The 24,986-nt window shown below is 30.8% G+C and overlaps 1 protein-coding gene across 2 annotated transcripts in view; it reads left to right on the top strand.

The window, feature by feature from the left end:
- The window catches only part of LOC145245994 (transcription elongation regulator 1-like), a 144,744-nt gene extending 123,562 nt beyond the window's left edge, over positions 1–21,182 (top strand). For both annotated transcript variants that reach the window (XM_080107790.1, XM_080107791.1), the window contains 5 exons: positions 373–552; positions 1,417–1,500; positions 9,754–9,854; positions 17,779–17,839; positions 20,808–21,182. In XM_080107790.1, the coding sequence (XP_079963916.1) occupies positions 373–552; positions 1,417–1,500; positions 9,754–9,854; positions 17,779–17,839; positions 20,808–20,948 (567 nt within the window). In that variant the 3' untranslated portion in view covers positions 20,949–21,182. The remainder of the gene's footprint in view (positions 1–372; positions 553–1,416; positions 1,501–9,753; positions 9,855–17,778; positions 17,840–20,807) is intronic.
- The last annotated feature ends 3,804 nt before the right edge of the window (positions 21,183–24,986 follow it).

Here is a 24,986-nt window from a genome sequence, read left to right on the forward strand (position 1 = left end):
TTCAAACCATAGTTTCATTACCGAACAACAACTATTTGTTCAATTAATAGAAAAATTGGTTAATTTTTCTGGTTTTTCTTTTGTTTTATTTTTTTTATTTATTTATTTTTTTTTTTTTCAAAATTTCAACACTACACCAAAATATGACTAGCAACTTCAACCCAAATTTAAAAAAAGAATACAAAGAATCTTTGTTGAAATTTCCACATCCTATATTAACTTTATCAGATACTCCCCTCTCCCCCAATCAATGTCCACATTTCTGTTGGGATATGAAAAAATGTGTTTTTTGTTTTATCACTCGCTTAATAATTTTTTTTTTTTTTTTACCTTGGATAATAAACCAAATACTCATCAAAATACTTACTACAGGTTAGGAATTCCGAATCTTCATGGCGTGAAACGAGGAAGCAACTTCGAAAAGATCACCGTTGGGAACTTGCTGATTTGCTTGATCGCGATGAAAAAGAAAAACTCTTTGAAGAACATATTGACATTCTCAATAAAAAGAATAAGGAAATGTTTCATAAACTGCTTGATGAGACACTACAGGTAAAGAACAATGTTTTATTTTCACAAAATGTGTTTGATTTTTCTGTAAATATATCATCTATTTCTGACACTTCATTTAACCTGATTTATATTTTGATAAATCTTCTGTTTCTTACCTGCTAAACTTCATGTTCATCAGATTTTATAATCATACACTTTAGGAAAAATGCTGAAAAGATTTTCATTTGAAAGGAAATAAATTTTTCAAATGTGACCAAAAATGAATTCCATTAGCAAAATTCTTTTGAATGCAAAAGAATGATAATGTATATTTCAAACATCACTTTTGATCACGACAAAATGTTGGCGCAGATAGATGAAAAAGTCATTTCTCATTATTTTGATGTTTGACCCTCCCCCTCCCTTAATTAAAACGTTTTCTTTTTTTATACTTCGCTTATAACAAATAAACCTACGTCGTCGTCGTAAGGCTTGACGACTTCCGGGCACACACGTGTCAATTTGGTTCTTACTTAAATGAATTCAAACATCTTTCACTAACTCATTCTGGCTGGCCGATTTTATTTTCAAACTTCGCCTCAGGGGTTCGGGTTCGATCTTTATTATTCTTTTAATTATTTAACACCACACACACCTCCAAACACCCGGGCAACGCCGGGTACCCCCGCTAGTTAGCTATAAAAACTATCTTCTACAAAATGCAAAGCTATATAGATTATCTAAAATATATTTATCTTTAATAGTTTATTATAGTTGTTAAAGTTAACTAATGGATTTTGGATGTCTAACATTTTGAATAAATATTTGAATTTTCAAATATGTCCCTTATATTTCTATCAAAGTAATTTTTCCTTTCTGCTAATCAAGGTGCAAATTTTACTGGTGTCTTTTTTTTTTTTACAGATTACTTTAACTTCTTCTTGGAAAGATGTCAAAAAAATGATTAAAGAAGATCCAAGATATTCCAAATTTTCATCTAGTGATCGGGTATGTATAATAACTTTTCTACTTAACATTTTCCATCTAACATGTTTTTATATTCAACATTCTATATTTACTAGCGAATATTACATATTTTTAAACATAAAATATAGTAAAACTACAATTAACACCATTTTTGACTTTGACATGTGACGAGATTTAAATTGAAGGAGGTAATTGAAGTTCTATAAAATGTCGGCAATTTAAAGTGTAGAATCATGTTTTAACTATTTTTTAATTACTTTTCATGTTGTAATTAGGTCACTTAATTTTGTGGTTTTTCAGTTGTTTAAAAATTAAACTTTTAACTGAAAAGTTAAGTCTTAAAATTCTGAAAAAATGTTTTTATACACATTGCTATATGTAAAAAAAATTTATAAAACTTTTTTTTTTTTTTTAATCTAAATGAAAAAGTAATTTTTATCAATTAAATAAAATTTTGTGAAAATACATTTTTTGCTAATGTGAAAGTGAAAATATTTCAAAATAGAGCTCAAATATATATATATATATATATATATATATATATATATATATATATATATATATATAGTGATTAAATTCCAATGACCAAAATATACTTCTTAATCATATTTTCGTAATGACAGTATTGTCAATGGTTTATCAATGTGTAAGATGCTGCTCATCAGAAACCTTTAAAAAATGTTACATAATACAAAACATTTGAGGATTGAATGGAAAACAATCAGCACTCACATGGCATTCATTATATAAAAACGAAAATGTGTTTGCGTGTGCGTACATGCTTTTTTTTATGTCTGGCAAAGGCTTTGGGCAGGGCCTTGGGGGAGGGGATTACCATTTCTTAGAACTTTTTATATACTCCCTAGATTATAATATCTATGATTTATGAACGCACGTCGTGTCTATCTTTTATTTGAGCAAACTTTTATTTTATAAAATTCCCGCTATTCTGTCTTCTCACATGTTTGTTCATATAAATCGAAAGCGACGTCATGTTCTCGGCCTTTTGTTCAGAAAGCAATGAGCTTTGATCAGTGTGGGGAAAAATCCATCATATCAGACAATAGTTATTTATTTGAACACTCTCCTTTTTATGGGGAACTGGTTTTCTCCAACATCTTAGGGAAACAAACAAATACGCAGAAAGCTTCAAGCTTAACTGGCTTGCAGTCAAAGTTAAGTGCGTGATGTTTATGCACCTGTGTCAACTCGGTCACTTAACTTTTTAATTGCTTAATTTCAACACTCACTTCCTCTGCCCTCTTAGCGTCACAGTAAGATAACATGTTTTTTATCACTTTCTTTTCCGCCTTCGCCTCAAGGCTACCTGCCTATTAACACTTTTTTTTTCATATTCTTTTCCTCCTTCACTTTTTTTTTTCCTATACACACACACACCTACAAACACCTGGGCAACGCCGGGCACCCCTGCTAGTCTATTATATAAATCTCACTTGTCTGTTTAAATGTATGTATGTCTGCCTAAAACTTTCGACAGACAACAGATTACGAGATCAGTATCGTTTTGAAGCTTGACCTTTCGAACAACAAATATTGAAAAATTGGCTAAAAACATTAATTCCTTCACCCTCAACTTAACACTTTTCTACAAGGAGGGATCGTTTTTTTCGCCAATATTTTTTAGTCATCCACTCTTTTTGATTGACTAGCCTTAATTTAAACATTTGCCACTGCCGGTTTGACGATGGACTCGATAGCAAAGACGTCACATTTTGTTTTCATGTTCTTTTCCTACTTCGGGGTATGGATTTGAGCCTGCCTCCTTACTGCCACTTTTTTGTTCAGCACACACGCACCTCCAAACACTCAGGCAACACTGGGCACCCAGGTTAGTCCATTATAGATTTCTAATAATGCCAAAATACAATAAATAAGAAACTCAATGTAATTGTAGAAATGCTAATTGGATTGAAAATGCATACTTTCACATGATATACTAGCTGCTCATGTTCCAATGTTGCCTGGGGAAAGTAGACGCACTGACACAAACCTCCCAATGTTTAAAGCAAATATTCAGAATATTTCATATGTATGTACTGATAAAACAAAAATCCATATAGTTTAATGTATTTATGTATTGTTTAATTATTTAAAATAAAAATTAGTACAGAACTTAATCCTGGTTTTGTTTAGCATTTACTTGATGATTAATTTTTAATGTAAATTATTTTTCTGGAAAAAATTTGTGACGTTAAAATCAACACCAAAAATAAGCAAAACAAAAAAGACAAAAAAAAGTATTGCTTCAAACGTGTTTTCCCCTCCATGAAAAAAACAAAAAAACATGGATGTACTTTTTAGATTTTGGACATTTAAAATATCCTACTAAAGGTTTTTTTTTTTTTTCTTTTTTTTGTGTTAACGATTCAAAAATATTAAACAAAATGAAGCTCTAAAACAACCAAAATGACAGTATGGCTTCGAGGATCATGGACCTCTCCCTAGGAGGTGGAGAAATAGATGCAATTTTTTTATGCTCAACCCTAGCAGCAGTTTGTAATAGCTTTTTAAAAAGGAATTTAGTATGCTTTATGTACATATATACAGATTTGAATTATCTATTTGTCAAAAAAGTATGTAACCTGGCACAAGGCCATCAAATGTGTGTGATCAAATTTGGGAGTCTTATCCTACTTATCTTACTCTGAGCTAGAATCATTTTAGTCACCACAATACCACATTTCTATGATATTTTCATTTATGCAATTTCGTATTTATTATATTGTACCCAATATATATAGTAATGATTTCCAAAGGTTTAAAAAAAATGACTTGGTGCCATCAGCTAGAATCAAAACCAAAACTTTCAGCGCTCCCGCCTTCGTCGATATCATCTGAGCTATTGTTAGACGGATAAAAAAAAAAACTAAAAATTTAGTAACTTCAAGTTTTTGACGGAGACATCAAGACAGTTCCTCATCCTCCCTATAATCCAGACCTTGCTCCTTTTGGGTATTCCCTAAGCTCAATGAAAATCTTAGAGGCTGTCATTATGAGACAATTGAGATGAAAGAGGCTGTGACGAGGGTCATTAACAAGCTCACATAATGAGACTTTTATGGGGGCCTTCCAGAAGTTGTTGGGACAATACAACAAGCGCATTACAACCACAGGAGATTACTTTAAAAGGGACTAGAGTTTCATGTGGGTACTATCAATAAAAGTGCCCATACAAAAAAAGTCTGGAAACTTATTTAAGGCACTTTGTATATAGAGATATATATCAAGATTTCAATGTGCGAGAACGTTTTCATCCTGAATTATATGCAAATTATGAACGATGTAGAAACTGCATAAAAAGAATTGAGTGTAATAGTTAAATGAAACCAATCATCTAAATAAGAAACCATAAAAATTAATTAATGAACACTCGTTATCAAAAGAATATGCAAATTAGTTAATTTTTATGGAGTAACTCTCGTATCTATGAGCATGTTAAGAAGTTTGTTTTAATAATTTTTAAATAGAAAAAGTAGGCTTTAATAATGTTTGAGTGAGAAGAAACTCGACTTTGTGTCATTTTAGAGATATGAACACGCAACAAATTTAAAAATAAAAAATAAAACTCAGAATTTCTTAACACAAGCTTTGAAAGCGATTACAAGGTCTATAGCATTGATGGTCAAAAGGAGATAAGAAATACTTCAAATCAAATGTTTTATGTATCGGTAAAATCTAATAAGAAGAATATTACAAAATTGAGAAAATATACAGAATTCTTTTATATTTACCGAAATTTTTTTTATTATTATTCCAGATTGCTCTGAAAATGTTCTAAATAGAATATTTTAACGTTCTATTCATTTTTATAAAGGAAATGGAATGACATAACATTTTTATAAGGAAAATACTCTCTCATATATATATATATATATATATATATATATATATAGGAACTTTGTCTGTACGAGTTTGTTCCCTATAGACTCCTAAATGGCTGGACTAATTTTTAAAAAAATTTCACACAAATGTACTTTATGTGCCTGGCAGTGTTTGCAGATAAGTTTTGTATCGGAATGTCTTTGATAAGTATTGATAATCGAAATAAACGATGAAAGAAGGAACAGATGATTTTGACTAAAGTTAACACCTTATACAGCCTAACATTACAAATGCATTTGAGAAGTTTTATCGCGACATAAAAGTAGAAAGGCCTGGCATATAAAATCAACGGTTCTTTGATATAACAGGGGTGCGTTTGAAATGAATATTTCTGTTTAGGGCACAATTGAACCAGGATACTTGCTGTTTGCATATAGGCTACTATGGTTGATATTACCGATTTCAATGAAAATAAAATATGGGAGGAAGAAACCTTTGTTGATCCTTATTCATTCCCCGGCAACGTCGAGTCTCCCTGTACCCGTTAGTCTCCGAACGACATCCAGTGAGTGATGTCACCATATTAGTCCGCTCTGGATCTTGTTTGGTTACTGAAATTGGGCTGTTTCTTTGACAAGTGTCCTGGTTGATGAAAGGATCCGGTTAGATGGGTTGCCACTCTTCCTATGCTGCTTTTGATAGTGGGTAATCCATTGAGTCCTGGTCTCTCAAGTCGACCTCACTGGAAAGTAGAGGTCATTCAAGCCAAAAGAAGAGAAGAATAACAAGTTGATAACTGCTTATTGTATGAAAATAACAGGATAATTATTCACTGAAAGTTACAAAACTCTAATCATTCATAAGTTTCTGAATCAGATGCAAATGCTAGGGCACTGGCAGCTTCTTTTAGTAAAGTTGGGGCGGACAACCTTAAATCTGGGAACTTGTCTCTTCACAATGTGGATTTGGTAGTTTGGAACTGAGTGAGACTTAAATCATGTTTTTTTTCTTTTCTCTGAGCAGTCAGTGTGTTCCCTTGGCTATTTTTGCCTTTCATTATATTGAGAATCAGATGGGGTTAATCCTGCCTCTCAATCCACAGAATTTAATTTCATAATTCTCATTAAGCCAATCTCAGACAGTTTTTGAAATTCTCAAGCTCTAAAAAAAATTTTTCCTTTTCTTTTTTCTCAAATCTGTACCGCTGACCACCACTCTCAACAGGGGGATCCATTGCCTTTCACCATCACTCACATGGGAGGGTCCCTCTTTTTGCTTCATTTGCATAACCAAGGGATTTTCCTAAATGTCATTTCGTATGAATAAAATAAATAAATTGGTTATCTGAAATTCCCAAACAACAATTAATGGACACTTGAATTTGTATCTACTATCTTGTTTTTCCTATCCAAAGAAACTCATATCTGGTCTATATTTCGAGTGACTCACAAATAACTTGACCACCCAAGAAATAAGGTTAAAGGTGTTTCTCTTAACAAGGGTGGTATTGAGATGGAGCTTGTCAGATCTAACATATTTTCAAAATATTTTTATAATCCAAACATTAACTTTTCAGCTGGCATGCTTTAATGGCTGTTTGTGTCAACCCTAATTACCATGGGAGAAGATTGATTACTCCTTTATCAATTCATTATATCCACAAATGGTGTGTATGTGTATGAAATCAATACCATAACAACCTTTCTTAACGATGCCTTTTTTTTTTCCCATCAGTCACATTCTGCTAGTGTATACATATTTGATAATATACTCCTATAAATTTGGATTTTTGTGTATTGATATTCATATTAAAAAACCCTTCTTCCCATTTACTTAAAAAAAAAAAAATAAATAAATACAACTTTGTTATATATGGGTCGTGGAATTGCATTTATCTGCAAAAGATCTAGCTAATTTACATATTCTTTTAAACATTCATTTTAATTAATTCCTTATTAGTTTTTCAGTTTTCTTAACTGTTACGTTATGCAAATATTCTACATGGTTTATACTTGTGTAATATTTGCGTAAAAAGGTTATAGTAACCTTTTTCTATATATATTTATGTGTGCATATATATATTTGTTTTAAACATTTTGCCTACTAAATTCCTTTGTTAGTTTGTGGCCTACAGACATGAAACTTAATATATAGGGTATTTGAACCCATGCAAAACTTTATATTTGGATTCTAGCTGTGGAAAATTGGTGCAAAAGTGTGAAAATTAAAATGGAATTTGACAGGTGAAGATCGAACGACGGCATTATGAATATACATGCATAATGTAATAGCTATTGATTCATGTTTTAATTTTTAGCCGTGCAGCAAACATGTCTTAATACCTCAGGCATTTATGTCAAAGGATTGTAAGCTAAATGTTTCGGTTTTGATTCTCGGTGGTCCACAAGTCATTTTTTTTTTAAAAACTTTTTAAATTTAAGTCATTACAATATTATATAATAATAAATATGAAATCTGCATTAATCAAAATATCATTTAAGTGTATTGCATGACCAGGCAATGTTGGTGTGTGTGTGTGTGTGAGATTGCATAATGATTTTTTGGAGCCATTCAACATAAAAAAATATTTTTCATAAGATGTCAGAAAAATATCAAGATTTTTTTTTTTCCAATAATTTATCCAGTGTCAGATAACCAATGTTCTAAAGCTTCATACAAAAGTACATCCACCTCTAAAATTAAGCAATTTGTAAAAAGGTTTTCCAGGTGATATACAAAAGTTGATACATGTTTTGAATTGAAAAAGAAAAAACGAAATTGATCAATGATTTTTCTTCTAAATTTATTGAGTTGTGTAAAGTTTAACATTTCCTTTTGAAATTTAATGAAGTTAAAACAATCTTTCTGTTGTCTTGCAAAGTTATATCATGAAACAAGACAGATGAAATATTGTAATAGACTCCAACAAATATTTTATGGTCTTATGCTACAATCACTTGCATTCTGACTGGTTGTTCTGTGCCTACACTCTTTAAAAGATGGTATGACTTTGGAGTTTGTAGCTTTGTTGGCAACTTGGATAATTGGTTGGTTCTTCTGGCAACCAAGAAAAAGTATTGTTATCAAAAAGGTCTTTACTGGAGAGAAAAGATAAATTGGAGAATCTGATTACTTTGTGGAAATTTGAAGTTTTCTTTATGCTTTGTTCCTGAGATGTTTTTTTTTTTTTTTTTTTAGTCATTTTACTTTCTTGTCTTTGATCAATCACTGACTTGATTTGAAAGTCTAAAGATTCTTTTCTTTTTATTGAGAATTTCCATTTTAGTTAGAAAATCACTGATATTTTGTATTTTTCTGCTATTTTACAATTGGACAGCTTCCATCTCACACATGTGAAAGGAACATTAACTCCAGCCACAACATAGAAACTTGGTTATCTGATGTAAGAAAATAAATTTCAAATATTTCACCAATGGCAATTTCTTCATGAAGAAATTAATTTAAACGTTAAAATCTTAATTTCAATTTTCTCTAATTGTCTTGAAATAAACAAACTCACAAGTTCAAAAAATAATCTAAACAAAATTAGTGATTACAATAATTTGAACAAAATTAGTGATTACAATAATTTAAATTGTCTTAAAAAGCATTCATTCACAAATCAGCTGTGACTTTTTTAAAATTTAAATTCGTATTTTTATGTTACGAACTATATTTTTACATTATGATTCTTATGTTGGTTATTGCTTTCACATTTCGACCTACTTTGAGTGCAGCTTTTCAAATTTAATACTTATGTTGAAGCCAGGAACCTATACATTGTGAACCAAGATGAGCAGTATGCAAAAAGATATTTTTACCCCCCCCCCTCCCAAGCAGCATCTTCATTAATAAGTTTGTAACACCAGTAATGTGACAATGTTGACAAATTAAAAAGGGTTGATATGCCACGGAGACAAACGTTGAGATCCAGATCAATGGTGGAAAACAAGAAAAGGCAGAGAAAAAAAGGAAATAGTTTTAATGTGAAATGCTTGTAAAAGTTGTAAAAAAAAAAATTGATAAAAAAACTTTGTTTTTCTTAAAGAAACTCTTGAGTTATTTCTGGGCAATAAAACTAAATTGAATTGATAATAAATTAACTATTTGTGTAATAAAAATTGGCTTTTGTTAATAAACAAAATAATGGCCCTTTGTTCGGCCATGTTAAGCTGCTTTAGAGAGGGTGATTATCTGCTGTTTTTCGTTTTTATTATTGTCATGATCAGACTGTTCAAATCTTGACTGTTATCTGCGACTGGATGCGGCTGATCGAATTTCCTAAAGTGTGTCAAGTAGGTGACTAGCTTATCAAAAACTGAAAAGGCCACACACATCCACTGTGATGATTGACATTGTTGGAGGAGGAAAAAGCATACAGTAAAATACAGTGTCATTTCTTTTTGCTAAAAACATTTTGTCTTGTTTCAGAAAAGAGAGAAAGAGTTCGAAGATTATCGATATGAACAGGTAGCTCAAGCAAAAGCGGAATTTCGCGAATTGTTGAAGGAAACAAAACTCATCACATACAAGTAAGATTTTTGAATTATTAAGATTATCTGTTTATAAACTCATCACATACAAGTAAGATTTTGAATTAAGATTATCTGTTTATAAACTCATCACATACAAGTAAGATTTTTGAATTATTAAGATTATCTGTTTATAAAATCATCACATACAATAAAGATTTTTGAATTAAGATTATCTGTTTATAAAATCATCACATACAAGTAAGATTTTGAATTAAGATTATCTGTTTATAAACTCATCACATACAAGTAAGATTTTTGAATTATTAAGATTATCTGTTTATAAACTCATCACATACAAGTAAGATTTTTGAATTAAGATTATCTGTTTATAAAATCATCACATACAAGTAAGATTTTTGAATTATTAAGATTATCCGTTTATAAACTCATCACATACAAGTAAGATTTTTGAATTAAGATTATCTGTTTATAAAATCATCACATACAAGTAAGATTTTTGAATTATTAAGATTATCTGTTTATAAACTCATCACATACAAGTAAGATTTTTGAATTATTAAGATTATCTGTTTATAAACTCATCACATACAAGTAAGATTTTTGAATTATTAAGATTATCTGTTTATAAAATCATCACATACAAGTAAGATTTTGAATTATTAAGATTGTCTGTTTATAAAATCATCACATACAAGTAAGATTTTTGAATTAAGATTATCTGTTTATAAACTCATCACATACAAGTAAGATTTTTGAATTATTAAGATTATCTGTTTATAAAATCATCACATACAAGTAAGATTTTGAATTATTAAGATTGTCTGTTTATAAAATCATCACATACAAGTAAGATTTTTGAATTATTAAGATTATCTGTTTATAAAATCATCACATACAAGTAAGATTTTGAATTATTAAGATTGTCTGTTTATAAAATCATCACATACAAGTAAGATTTTTGAATTAAGATTATCTGTTTATAAACTCATCACATACAAGTAAGATTTTTGAATTATTAAGATTATCTGTTTATAAAATCATCACATACAAGTAAGATTTTGAATTATTAAGATTGTCTGTTTATAAAATCATCACATACAAGTAAGATTTTTGAATTAAGATTATCTGTTTATAAAATCATCACATACAAGTAAGATTTTTGAATTATTAAGATTATCTGTTTATAAAATCATCACATACAAGTAAGATTTTTGAATTATTAAGATTATCTGTTTATAAACTCATCACATACAATAAAGATTTTTGAATTAAGATTATCTGTTTATAAAATCATCACATACAAGTAAGATTTTTGAATTATTAAGATTATCTGTTTATAAACTCATCACATACAAGTAAGATTTTTGAATTATTAAGATTATCTGTTTATAAACTCATCACATACAAGTAAGATTTTTGAATTATTAAGATTATCCGTTTATAAACTCATCACATACAAGTAAGATTTTTGAATTAAGATTATCTGTTTATAAAATCATCACATACAAGTAAGATTTTTGAATTATTAAGATTATCTGTTTATAAACTCATCACATACAAGTAAGATTTTTGAATTATTAAGATTATCTGTTTATAAACTCATCACATACAAGTAAGATTTTTGAATTATTAAGATTATCTGTTTATAAAATCATCACATACAAGTAAGATTTTGAATTATTAAGATTGTCTGTTTATAAAATCATCACATACAAGTAAGATTTTTGAATTAAGATTATCTGTTTATAAACTCATCACATACAAGTAAGATTTTTGAATTATTAAGATTATCTGTTTATAAAATCATCACATACAAGTAAGATTTTGAATTATTAAGATTGTCTGTTTATAAAATCATCACATACAAGTAAGATTTTTGAATTATTAAGATTATCTGTTTATAAAATCATCACATACAAGTAAGATTTTGAATTATTAAGATTGTCTGTTTATAAAATCATCACATACAAGTAAGATTTTTGAATTAAGATTATCTGTTTATAAACTCATCACATACAAGTAAGATTTTTGAATTATTAAGATTATCTGTTTATAAAATCATCACATACAAGTAAGATTTTGAATTATTAAGATTGTCTGTTTATAAAATCATCACATACAAGTAAGATTTTTGAATTAAGATTATCTGTTTATAAAATCATCACATACAAGTAAGATTTTTGAATTATTAAGATTATCTGTTTATAAAATCATCACATACAAGTAAGATTTTTGAATTATTAAGATTATCTGTTTATAAACTCATCACATACAATAAAGATTTTTGAATTAAGATTATCTGTTTATAAAATCATCACATACAAGTAAGATTTTTGAATTATTAAGATTATCTGTTTATAAACTCATCACATACAAGTAAGATTTTTGAATTATTAAGATTATCTGTTTATAAACTCATCACATACAAGTAAGATTTTTGAATTATTAAGATTATCTGTTTATAAACTCATCACATACAAGTAAGATTTTTGAATTATTAAGATTATCCGTTTATAAAATCATCACATACAAGTAAGATTTTTGAATTATTAAGATTATCTGTTTCTAAACTCATCACATACAAGTAAGATTTTTGAATTAAGATTATCTGTTTATAAACTCATCACATACAAGTAAGATTTTTGAATTATTAAGATTATCTGTTTATAAAATCATCACATACAAGTAAGATTTTTGAATTAAGATTATCTGTTTATAAACTCATCACATACAAGTAAGATTTTTGAATTATTAAGATTATCTGTTTATAAAATCATCACATACAAGTAAGATTTTTGAATTATTAAGATTATCTGTTTCTAAACTCATCACATACAAGTAAGATTTTGAATTAAGATTATCTGTTTATAAAATCATCACATACAAGTAAGATTTTTGAATTAAGATTATCTGTTTCTAAAATCATCACATACAAGTAAGATTTTTGAATTAAGATTATCTGTTTATAAAATCATCACATACAAGTAAGATTTTTGAATTAAGATTATCTGTTTCTAAACTCATCACATACAAGTAAGATTTTGAATTAAGATTATCTGTTTATAAAATCATCTTTGACCACGATATGCTACATATGGGTCCTGTCAGCGGAGCATTAGAATGTATCAACTACCCCACCCCCACCCCTCCTGCAAAGAGTGAAAGTCCCTCAATGGAGCTACTTGTTAGCCGTGGGTGGCGATCCGTGATGTCTTGGGACAGAATCCTAATGGTTGAGGGATTTGGAGCATCTTCACTTCTCTAAGGATCACTTTGGCCCTTACCCAGGCTAGACAGGAAGTTGGAGAGATCCGATCTGATCAATCTGCTGGTCCTATTGACTATTACTACAAGAAAAAACTTGGAAAAAGAAAATAGCAGTAATTTTTGTTGAAAATATGAAAGAAATTACAAAACACTGACTGCACGTAGAAGATAGAAGTCGCTGTCAAGGCGATTTAGTTTCCCCCCTTAACAGGTTCCAATATTGGGCTCTGAAGTGGGTGGGGAGCAATAAAAAGCAAAATAAACTCGGTGATAAAGCAAAATAAAAAAATCCCAGATGAACCGTATCTAATCTGGAAAATGAGGAAAACAGAATTCCCCAGATTCTACATTACTGGAAACTATCAAAACTATCCTCCCTTCCTTATCGAAAAAATATTATCCAATAAAATAAAACTAAAAACCGTCAAAAAACTATTTACTAATAGAAATTGAAACGAAGATTCAAAGTGAGAGAATGGAAAACAAAAACTTTCCATAATCTCAATATCAAAACTGTCCCATATATGAAACTAAATAAATCAAAAGGAGTCATCAGAAACAGAATTAGCACTTGCCACCCCTGAATAAATTCAGAACAAATTAAACAAGGCGTTATCAAGTATGACATAATTTTAAAAGAAAAAATAATGAAAAGATACTCACAAACACATACTCTCATTCAACACATCCCAAATCCCACAAAAAATCAAAATTCGATTTAATATAGAATCTGTATTCCAGATCCTCTGAGATATTTCGAATGTCAAAAATTTGGCGATCACATAGACATCTGCAGAAGTCACTCCATATGTGCTAAATGTAGATAAAAAAAAGCAAGCACAATGAACAAGAATGCCATGAGATCAAATACACAAATTTAAAATATGCAGATACTGGAAAAAAATCGTGGAAGTAAAGTAAACACGTCAATTGAACTTGTATTAAGTACAATACTTAATTTTTTTTATTTATTTATTTATTTATTTTTTTTTTAATGAAGGGTAGACAATGCATTGTGGATGCATTATCGGCAGCTCCTGTAACTCTCGCTTCTCCTAATTTGTTCCTCAGTCCTCATTTTTAATGAGCGATTTTTCTGATAAAGAGAGAAGCAAAAAGCGGTACTTGTACAGTTTAATCAAGGCATTAAAAAATGAAAATATTGAAAAAAGTTTAAACTGTATGTATCTGTTATGGAATGAAGTTCTCCAAAAAAACAAATATCACTTAATTTCATCAAGTAGTTTTTTTTTGTTTTTTTTTACAGCGAAAAAACAATTTGTTATGATACCGAGCAAAAGGTTTGATTTTTAGGAAGAAAAGCTAGTAATAAAGATGGGGAGGGAGTGTCGGTGCTTTAACTGGAGTTATCTCCCTGTGCCGTGTTTCTAAACTCCAAACAAAAATTAAGAACAAATCCAAGATGTCTGCCTTCAATGCGCTCTCATAAAAACATGTCTTTCCGCTGTAAAAAAAAAAACTGCTCAATCAAATTAAGTGAATTTTTTTTTTTTTTTATATTTTCATATTTTAATGTCTTGCTTAAACCGTACAAGTACGGAAAAAGCTGTATTCTAGGTTGGCAGTACTTTTGCATGAACAGTTGCATGAGATGTCGGAAATTTCCTGTTTCTATGCCTATCCTTGTGGCCATGTCACTAATAAAAGTGCTAGCGGTAAATGTTTTATCTGGGCTGACGTTATCCACCTGATAGTCAGGTACTCAAACCTTGGATTAACCACTAAGGAGGCTCTCCTATCAGTAGGTGCAAAATACTAGGGCTGCTGTATTGCCATTTGGTGAATGGATTCTGGACCTTGCAGTAGCTTTTGGTAGGGTTTCTTGATGCTATATTAGTGGGTAATTGTTACAGTTTTAAATGATATAGTGGGTGCCCTTATGTGCTACAAAAAAAAAATTTCTTTGTTTCTTTTTCTCTTACTTGTCTGCTCTAACCAAATCTGTCGACCTGTTCCACAAATTCCAAAACTCCATCATGAAAAGTTTCCAGAAAAAATACAAGATTAAACCCAGAACTCCAACTTCAACATAAACTCCCACTACCATGTCTACTTCTACAACATCAGGGGTCTACGTTCTAACCTTCCAGAGGTTGAAACCCAATTACAAGACAAAACCAGATCTATTATTTCTAAGTGAAACTGGCATTGGACCGACTATTTCTTTAGATGAGTTCGTAATTAAAAGATACTCTAACTTAAAATCCAAATCTGACCTCTCAAGATCATCATAGGCATGGAATATGTGCCTACATTAAAGATGGCTTTCCATGTGGCAGGGACATCTCTAGAGAAAACCCTAATTTACCCTATATGTACTTCTGGGTTTCACTTGCTGACACCACTGCATTTATATTTGCCGTCTATCGCCCCCACAACAGCAGAGTTACTATCTTTAAGAGCATATCTGAAATAATTGACCACATCCTATCTGCTCATCCTTTGGCTAACATTCATGTCTGTGGAGATTTCAATGTTAACTCACTCAAACAAAACAGATGATGAGGGAAGATTCTTGTCATTTCTCCATTGCTTATGACCTCACTCAGATTATTCACGAACCCACTCGTGTGCCCGAGACTGATGGTCAGTATGCAAGTCTCTTAGACCTTTTTGTTACAACTTGCTCTGAGCTATGTTCATCTTCCATTCTGTCTCCACAGGGATCTTCCGAACACTCAGTTATATCAGTTAAGATAAAAACAAAATGTAATAAGTCCTCAGACGTTCCATGTTTAAAAGAAATGTGTCCGCTATAGTATCACACCTGACGGTTAATTGTAGGTATAGACTGCTTCATACTTGCCAACAAATTCCAGCTAAAATCGAACAGCCAGCTAACAGAATGTGCAACTGCCATTGCGCAAAGAAATCACTTTTTCCATTGCTTCCAACGTGCTGAGTCTAAAGCCACTTCCAGAACTGCTAGCAACCACTGTAAAAGAGTAATAAAGAATGCAAGAGATTTATATGCTCAGTCCGTTAAGTCCAAAGTAGCTGAGCAGTCGCTTGGTTCCCACCAGTTTTGGCAAATAACTAACAGGGTCCTGAACAGAAGCATGTGCTCTATCCCAACCATCATCAATGGACCTGAAGTAATCTTGTTAGCATCAGACAAAGCCAAATTATTTTCCAAGAACTTGCAGCTAATTCTACCCTATGCGACCAAGGCTGTCAAACCCCCATGTTTCCTCCTGTATCAGAAAATATGCTATGCTACATACAAATATCTGTGCGTGATGTTGCTTAGCTAATCAAAAACCTTGATTCCAATAAAGCAACTGGTCCTGACGGCATTCCTATTATAGTTATCAAAAAGCCTCACCCAAAACTAGCTCATACTTGCAAAGCTGTTTAAACATTGTTTTACAGAGAATTGCTTCCCAATACCCTGGAAAATCTCATCAGTATGCCCTGTATTTAAAAATTCAGGTGATCGATCATCTCTCTCTCTCAGTACAGACCAATAAGTCTTGTGCAATAAGTCTCCTGTGTGTGTAAATTGCTGGAATCTGTGTTAAATAGAGAAGTAGTCAACCATCTCAGCAAAAACAACCTTCTTAGTGACATGCAATATGGTTTCCATTCTGCTAGATCTACAGATGTGCTTATGGTTATATCTCATAGGATTAGCAAATCTCTCAACGGAGGCAACCTTTCTAGGGCAATTGCTCTTGACACATCAAAGACCTTTGATAAGGTATGGCATAAAGGTCTACTTTACAAGATCTCCAGTTACCGTATAGCTGGAAATATGTTTTCAATCATTAAATTATTTCTCTCAAGGTTCATAAGAGTATTGGTTGATGGGCAGAAATCAGAAGTTCACATTATTAATACTGGAGTTTCTCAAAGGTCCATCCTGGACTCAACTCTCTTCCTGATCTACATCCATGACCTCCCAAATCACATTCTAAGATCATTTGTAGACATTTCTGCTGATGACGCTACCATCTATGGCAACATATCAAAGACCGTAAATGACCAAAGTTCTCTCTGATTCTATCTCTTTTGATCTTGAGCATGTGGTAAAACCTCTGGAAGGTTGGAACATATGTTCCCTGATGTTGAAGAAGGAGATGTATTGGAAGTTGGAGTTTTGGGTTTAATCATGTATTCTTTCTGGAGACTTTTCATGATTGAGTTTTAGGATTTGTGGAATAGGTTGACAGACTTGATTAGAGCAGGGGGAGAGGGAAAGTAAGGGAGAAAAAGTAGTGAAGAAATATTTATTTTTGCAGCCCAAAGTGCGACAAATGTTCAGCAACACAGTAGAAGGGATACTTTCATCGATATTCACATCGTCTATGTTGTACTTGTCGCAGAATAAATATAACACCAGTGATCGTTCACCCTAGCATAAAACCACACTGTATTTCAGATATGCTAATTATTAAAAAAAAATAAAACCTATTTAGTCTTAAGAATTGTTAATGAGACCCCTTAAACACTGAACAACTGTGTTTGACATATTTGATATTCCCTAGAAACTTTCTTATTTGATGAAAGCTTGATTTTAACCCATGGCGAATACCATACCATCAGAATAGAATAAAACAATTTTACATTTTCTTGTAAATATTTAAATGTGTCAATATTGTTTTAAAAAGACAAGTTTATATATTTATATAAAATAGCATTTTGTGAATTATTTTTTTTTTATATATAACAGATCTAAGAAGATGATTGAAGAAAATGAAATGCATCTAAAAGATATTGAAACAATTTTGCAGGTAATTTTTCATTCGTGATCTTTGATTTTGCTGAAAATTTCTTTTTCTCTAATTTCCATGAAATGAAAAAAAAATCTTGAAAATACATTTTATTTTTTCATTGTTTATGTAAACCATCATCAGATTTATTTGTGTAGAAAGTTTTAACAGTGACCGAGTCTTTCAGAGGGCATCTTCCTTTTGGTAATATTGTCTTATCTTTACCATCCGGTATCTCGTTCCAACATTTCTAAAGCAAGGCATTGTCTATTTCCCCAGACAGCACACAGTCGTTGGTCGTCCTGGAGTTTTGCTTGCAGCCCAAGGTGCGAGAAAAGTTCAGCAACACAGTAGAAGTGATACTCTCATCTCCATACACATCATCTATGGAAGCTGAGGTCACTTTTTGATTTGTGATAATTGGACTATTTGCGAAATCGGGTTCAATCCAGATCCCAACTTAGTGAACCAGTTTCTTCTGCTTTAGCAAACAATGCTTTGATAAAGCCAAAGCAGTTCTCTGATGTGCACTTGGAAAGAAGCAGATCAGAGACTCTGCAAATTTTATGTTTGATCCTTGCAGTCTCCATTCTCTCAGTTTGCTGCTGCAAACATCAATATCTGCAATGTATGCATCAACATGGAGGTTGAGTTCCATTATAGAACAGACTTTTAATATATTCTGCTGCATGCTGACCATCAATCCTTCTAATAAGGAGCAAGTCAGCCTTTTTTAATCCATTGCTCTACTTAAACAGTCTCTTGACTTACCAACATCAAATACTCTGTAATACCGTTTTGCTTTACCTTGTACTTAATTCCATTCATTTTGTTTATCAAATGTTCAAAAATCAAGTTCTTTGATAACAAGTACTCGCACAGTCACCTAATCTTGTTCATTAGAAAACTGAACCTCCCCTGATTTTGAGGTGGATGTTCCACTTAGAGCTTTTATTATATCTATCATCATCAACTTTTATTATATCTATCATCATCAACTTTTATTATATCTATCATCATCAACAAGTCAAACCCAAGCAGATTCCCCATCAGTACTAGTCCATTGTCTAGTCGGAGGCTGCTGAACTGAACTCTACGTGTTCTTCTGCCTCCTCAATCGTTTGCTCTTGCCACGTCTGGCATACCTTCTTGCTTGTGCAGGTGAACCCAAAATCAAGTAATGCAATACAGTCTTTCTGCATTCACAGCACCAAATTCTTGTTTGTGGAAGAAGCCAGTCTGGATAATTCAGGGAAATGTGTCCAAACTCTTCACATCAGCATTTTTTTTTATGATTGGGATGTCCCAAGCTGTGTTAGGCTGAGCAAGACAATTCCTTTGCTAAGTGTTGAACTTCATCACACTGAAAACTTTTTAACCTGATATTTTTTATTTGACCATCTTCGGTGAACATTCACCGCTTTCTCCATTTGAGAAAAAAACTTGTAGGAGTTGTCAGACATGGACAACCAATGAACAAAGGCAGCTTTAAAATCTTGTTCTGTCATACGATCAGATGGTGCAGAAACTTCCATAAGCAGGAAAATTAGAGTTTCACCTGTGTACATGCAGCATTTAGTAACTATACGTACACTGAAAACGAGCTTAGGGCAAGCATCCTACACGAAGCTTCTTCCTTTCTTTCCTCACTTGCTGGAAGACTGCAAAAGTGCCCCTTGTTGGATGTGTTGCAAGCAATACAAGCTCAGTTTTACAATCTACTCTAAACTGGTATCCGTTTCATGTTTTTTTTTTTACAACATGCCAAAATAGGTGGTAATAAGAAAGTGTTAACTGGACCTGGATGCTAGAAACGTTTGAGTTGTTTCTCTCTACTGTTGTCTACATGTGTGTGTGTGTGTGTGTGTATATATATATATACACACACACACACGAATGATTCATTTATACAGGGTGACCAAAAAAAAAAAAAAACAGGACATTTAATTGTTTTTCTGAGCATTTTACAATCAACGGAGAAGAAAAGACCCTAGTGTTTTGGTGTGATGTTTTGAATATAATAAACTAGTTATGACCAAAGTTTCATTTCATTCAGACAAAACACTAAGAAACGGGACCTAATTAGAGTTGGGCCCGTTTTTTTTTGGGGGGGGGGGGTCACCCTGTATATCTGACAGGCCAACAGTTTAAATCCGCTTGATTACATTGCACTTTTTTGTATGAGTTTTTATTTTTTATATACAACATTTTATTTTTTTTATATACAACATTTTATTTTTTATATACAACATTTTATTTTTTTATATACAACATTTTATTTTTTATATACAACATTTTATTTTTTTATATACAACATTTTATTTTTTTATATACAACATTTTATTTTTTATATACAACATACGATTGTTCAATGCGTATTAGAAATTGAATGTTTTGCATTTGTATGATTTTTAATTGAAATTATTTTTTGTTGAGTGACATTCTCTAAGTATGTCATAAATTTTAAACAGAACCTGAATGCTAGAAACGTTTGAGTTGTTTCTCTTGACAGTGTATATATATATATGCATATGCACTATATTTTTTTAAAATACGCAACTATATATAACCAATAATGATTAAGTAAGAATTAATTATTCAAATTCAACTAGTGTTAAATGTGGCCTAACTTTATTAAAAAAAAAACAATTTTATAGTCTAATCATTTATTTATTCTTTTTTGTTAATCTTTTATGAATATCTTTAAACATATTGTAATAAAATTATGAATAATATTGAATGGTTTCTGTATTTTGGCAATATTTTCTAACTAGAAATAGCTGTATTATTTTTTCCCCTTTCGTCGTTTTATACAAAAAGCATACAAACCATTCCTAAATAATTGCTTAACATTTACATTTGACATTAAGTACTATTTTTTTTTTTTTTTTTTAGCAAAAATAAATTTTCACAATGTTTAAAATCTTTTCATAATCAAATTAGGATACAAAATTAAATTTCTAAAACCATGTAATAAATTCAATTTCAGAATGACCGCAGATATTTGGTTTTAGACTGCATAAGTGATGACCGCAAGAAGATTCTGTTATCATACATTGATGATCTGGACCGGAAAGGTGTTCCTCCTCCGCCGACAGCATCTGAACCATCCCGAAGAACTACCAAATGAGAAGTGAGGCTGAAAATAGAGCAACATTTCGTATTCTTGACTCCCAACCATCATCAGCTTTCATCTACCATTGTTTTTACTTCTCATGCCACTTGCAATGCTTAGACATTTTTCCATGCTCTCTTTTCACTTTGGTTTTACTTTTTGTCATTTCACTTGTAGCAGCATAGTTTGAGACCCTCCCCCAATTTCATTTCAAATTTGTAAATTATAATTAAAAGACTATTAAACAACTGTGTTTTTAAAGATTTTTTTCTTGTGTATTTTTGTAGCAACATTGCTTTTATTTCCATGTTTGTAATCGTCACTTTTGAATGGATTATTATGAAACTTGACAGTATGACTGAAACGATTTATGCAATGTCATTTAAGCTGAAAAAATAAATGTCTTCGATTGTTGATTATTTAATTAAAAAAAAAATTGGATGTTGAGGTTGATGGTGGTAAACTACCGAAAGGTCAGATAAACCTCATGAGATAACCTTAAATCTCATTAAAGCTTGAGTTAATCAACGTTTATTTCCTTAAAGCTTTTTTCCCTATATTAATTAGACAAAATACATGTTAAAATATTCCTCAAATTTCATATCAAATTATGTTTAATAAAGAAAAACAATTGTAATTAGTTGTACTTTGAAAATTAATCATGTTATTCATCTCTTTCTATCATTTTCACCCCCACTGTACACTTATTCTGTGTTGCTTTTCTCTCTCTTTCTCTCATACTCTTTTACAGTTTGGGAGGTGGAATAAGAAACTAAAGTAAAAAATATAAAAAGGAATATTACATGTAATGCTATTTAACCTGTAATTGGATAACAAAGGATGAGATATATAATGAGCAGGAAAAGACTAATTTTTAAATGTGTTAACTGACTTTGCAAACTCATTTTTTTTTCTGATTTAAACAATTGAACTCAATCCTAATGAGTGACCTAATGTTTCGCTTTTTTTTTTTTTATCATCAATCAATACCATGTTTGAATATATGGTTAAGTGGCAGTCTTAGTCATTTAGAACCCTCTTTAAAGCTCCTTTTTCGACCAAATTTCAAACACTTATTACAGTTCACCTCAACTATATTGTGAACAAAAATTTTCAATTTTTGTTCGGTAAAACAAGTTATGATGAATTTTCTGGTGTTCAAAATCGTAAAAATATGTAAGGTGAGCGACGCTTTTTATAACTGGTTTCCAGCTTCAGCGACTACTGTTGCTACTCATTCACTGCTGTCGCGGAAAGAAGTAACAAGTGAAACAGAATGAAAGCAATAAAGGGAGATAATTGGGATTTCATTGAAAACAGACGCATGCGATACATTGTTATTACACGTGTGTTTATCGGGGCAAAAAATAAGACTGAAATTAAACAAACAAGTGAATTTATTTGGAAGCTTCGAAAAATTATGGATTGAAATAGAAAAATGCATGGAGAAGTAAAGGACAAGATATTCTAGTAAAAAATACAAATTTATAACTTAAAATATTGCAGCATTAAGATATTTTTGAATTTCAATTTATAACATTATATATTCAATTCTTAATGCTGCAATATTTAAAGTTATAAATTTATATTTTTTACTATATTTTGTCCTTTTCTTTTCCAGTTTCAACAACTAGTCCTTTACTTTTCCATGTTTAAGCTTAACCATATTATTTTTCATGCTCACATTTGTCTATTGTAATTTAATGATTGTTGCGTTAAGTGAGTACAAAAACAAAAAAATATGGGAGAAAATTTTAGTGGTTTTAATTTTCAATATCTTAAAGGTACTGTGTCAGTTGATTAAAATATAGCTTAAGGAAGCTGGAGCAATTGCTTTGTGACCAAGTCAGAAGAGGAGTTACTGTGTTGTTTTAATTGGACACAGAGGATACAACACAGAATTGCCTACCATCTTTGTTTCTCATTGGCCAGGACTTGCTGTTCTCAGCATTTGGTACCACAAATCTTGTGTCAGATCTTGATTAGAGTGGAAGACATGATCGGCAAGGTCAATTTTTAAAATAAAATTATGGAAAGGATATTTGGAATGTCTGCGGAGATATCTTAAAATGATAGAATCATAGAGGAATAGTTTTGAAAAGTTTCTGCACATTTGCAAAGTATTTAAATGTATAGAACATTCTTGACAAGTGTGAATATTAGGATGGATAAGTGTATTATGAAATATTTTATAAAAATATTTTCAATCTTATTAGAATAAAAAATTATACTCAATTAGGAATAGAGCAAAACTATTATTGAACAGTTAAAAAACGCCACAAAAATAGAGGCTAAGTGTCCTTTAACAATATTTAGAAGTCTTGCATAGTGTTTTACCCATGTTTTTTTTTTTATTTTATCTCTATTGTAATGCTATGACCCTTTTAGGCTGTGATCATAGCGTAGTATCTGTTAACTGGCAAGCAGGGCCAAGGGTCAAAACATTGTTATTATTAGGGCTGTGACAAGCATATTCTTTTACAAAAGAATATTCTTTGCATATATTTCGTTAGAGAATATTCTTTTAACAAAAAGCATATTCTTTTTTTTAAAAGAATATTCCTTTAACAAAAAGCCTATTCTCTTAAAAAAAAGAATATGCAAAATATTTATGGAATAAGTTGTGCCGAAAATATGTTGAAATAAATATTTGCATACGAGTCTTAATTTTACGAAGTTTTCTTTTTTATATAAATTAAATTAAACATGGTAAAACCTTCGTAGTTGTGAATTTACAATAACCTTTGGTTCCTGATGAGAGCCATTCTATTAGAGGATTATATTAGGGACGAAATATCCGCGTATCCTTTTTGCCCTAGGTCTCCAGGGCGGATATATCAGCCCCGTAGTGTCCAAAGGATTGTAACTACAATTTGTATCGAAAAAAATAGCCAGATTTAAATATGGTCCAGTAATCTCCTACGATTGGAACGTTTGTTTATTTTATTTTTTTTTTTTTTTTCATTATAAGGCTATTTTAGCGGACAACCAAAGAAGCTTTACTTTTGATAATTTAAAGACTAATTTAATTATAAAATGCAATAAATAAAATATTTAAGTGTTCAATTGTTCACAGTATATACATTAATGAGTAGGGCAATGTCAAGAATATTCTTTAATAAAAAACAATTCTTTACATATATTGGGTTAGAGAATATTCTTTTGATAAAAAAAAAGAATATGCTTTTTAAAAAAGAATATGCAAAATATTTATGGAATAAGTTTTGTTTTGCCAAAAATATGCTGAAAGAAAATATTTGGATAAGAGTTTTTAATTTATTCATTTTTTTAGATGAATTAAACGTGGTATAACCCTAACAGATGTGAATTTACATAAAAAAAAAAGTGTCTAAAATTTGGTCTGTTGAAAAAGAGTGATATTATAGGAATATATATAAATATGTACAGACATCTCGTCCTTGTAGATACTCAAAGCGTGTTACCCAGGACGAATTTACAAGATTTAAAGAACTAAACAAAAAATGCCGAAAATAATTAGCACTCCTGCTGTACGAATGGCAAGATATGCCGATGAATTTGAAGATTACCAGTTAACTGGCAATTGCTTAACCTGCAAATACTGCAATATGTAGGAACAAACTTTAATACATAAGATTTGCAATATAGTTGACTAATAGATTGGTGTTGTTATAGTAGTTTTGTTTTTGAAATTCTATAACGGTAAATCTAGCTGTATTAAACTTTGATTGAACGTTGAAATTTACAATTTATTTTACCTACTTTTTACGTTAATTAATAAATGTTAATCGGCTTCAAATAACTTTTTCCACCCTTCTTTTAAATATATATATTACCATTAAATAATTGATTTGTATTTTTACAGATCAAAAGTTGTAAAAAATCTCTAATAAAGCAGCATTTAAAAACCAACGCACATCTGGCAAAAAAGACCTACACGGCAACGTTAGGCGAAGTTCCTACTGCAGCAACTGATTTAGGAGCCAGTACGAATAATTTGTTCAACGCTGACTTATGCAAAGCGTTGATTGCAGCGGATATTCCGTTTCATAAACTGAACAATAATGTGTTCAA

The sequence above is a fragment of the Euprymna scolopes genome, chromosome 23 (genome assembly GCF_053919585.1).
Source record: "Euprymna scolopes isolate OS-2025 chromosome 23, ASM5391958v1, whole genome shotgun sequence".
In the NCBI taxonomy this organism is placed as follows: domain Eukaryota; kingdom Metazoa; phylum Mollusca; class Cephalopoda; order Sepiida; family Sepiolidae; genus Euprymna; species Euprymna scolopes.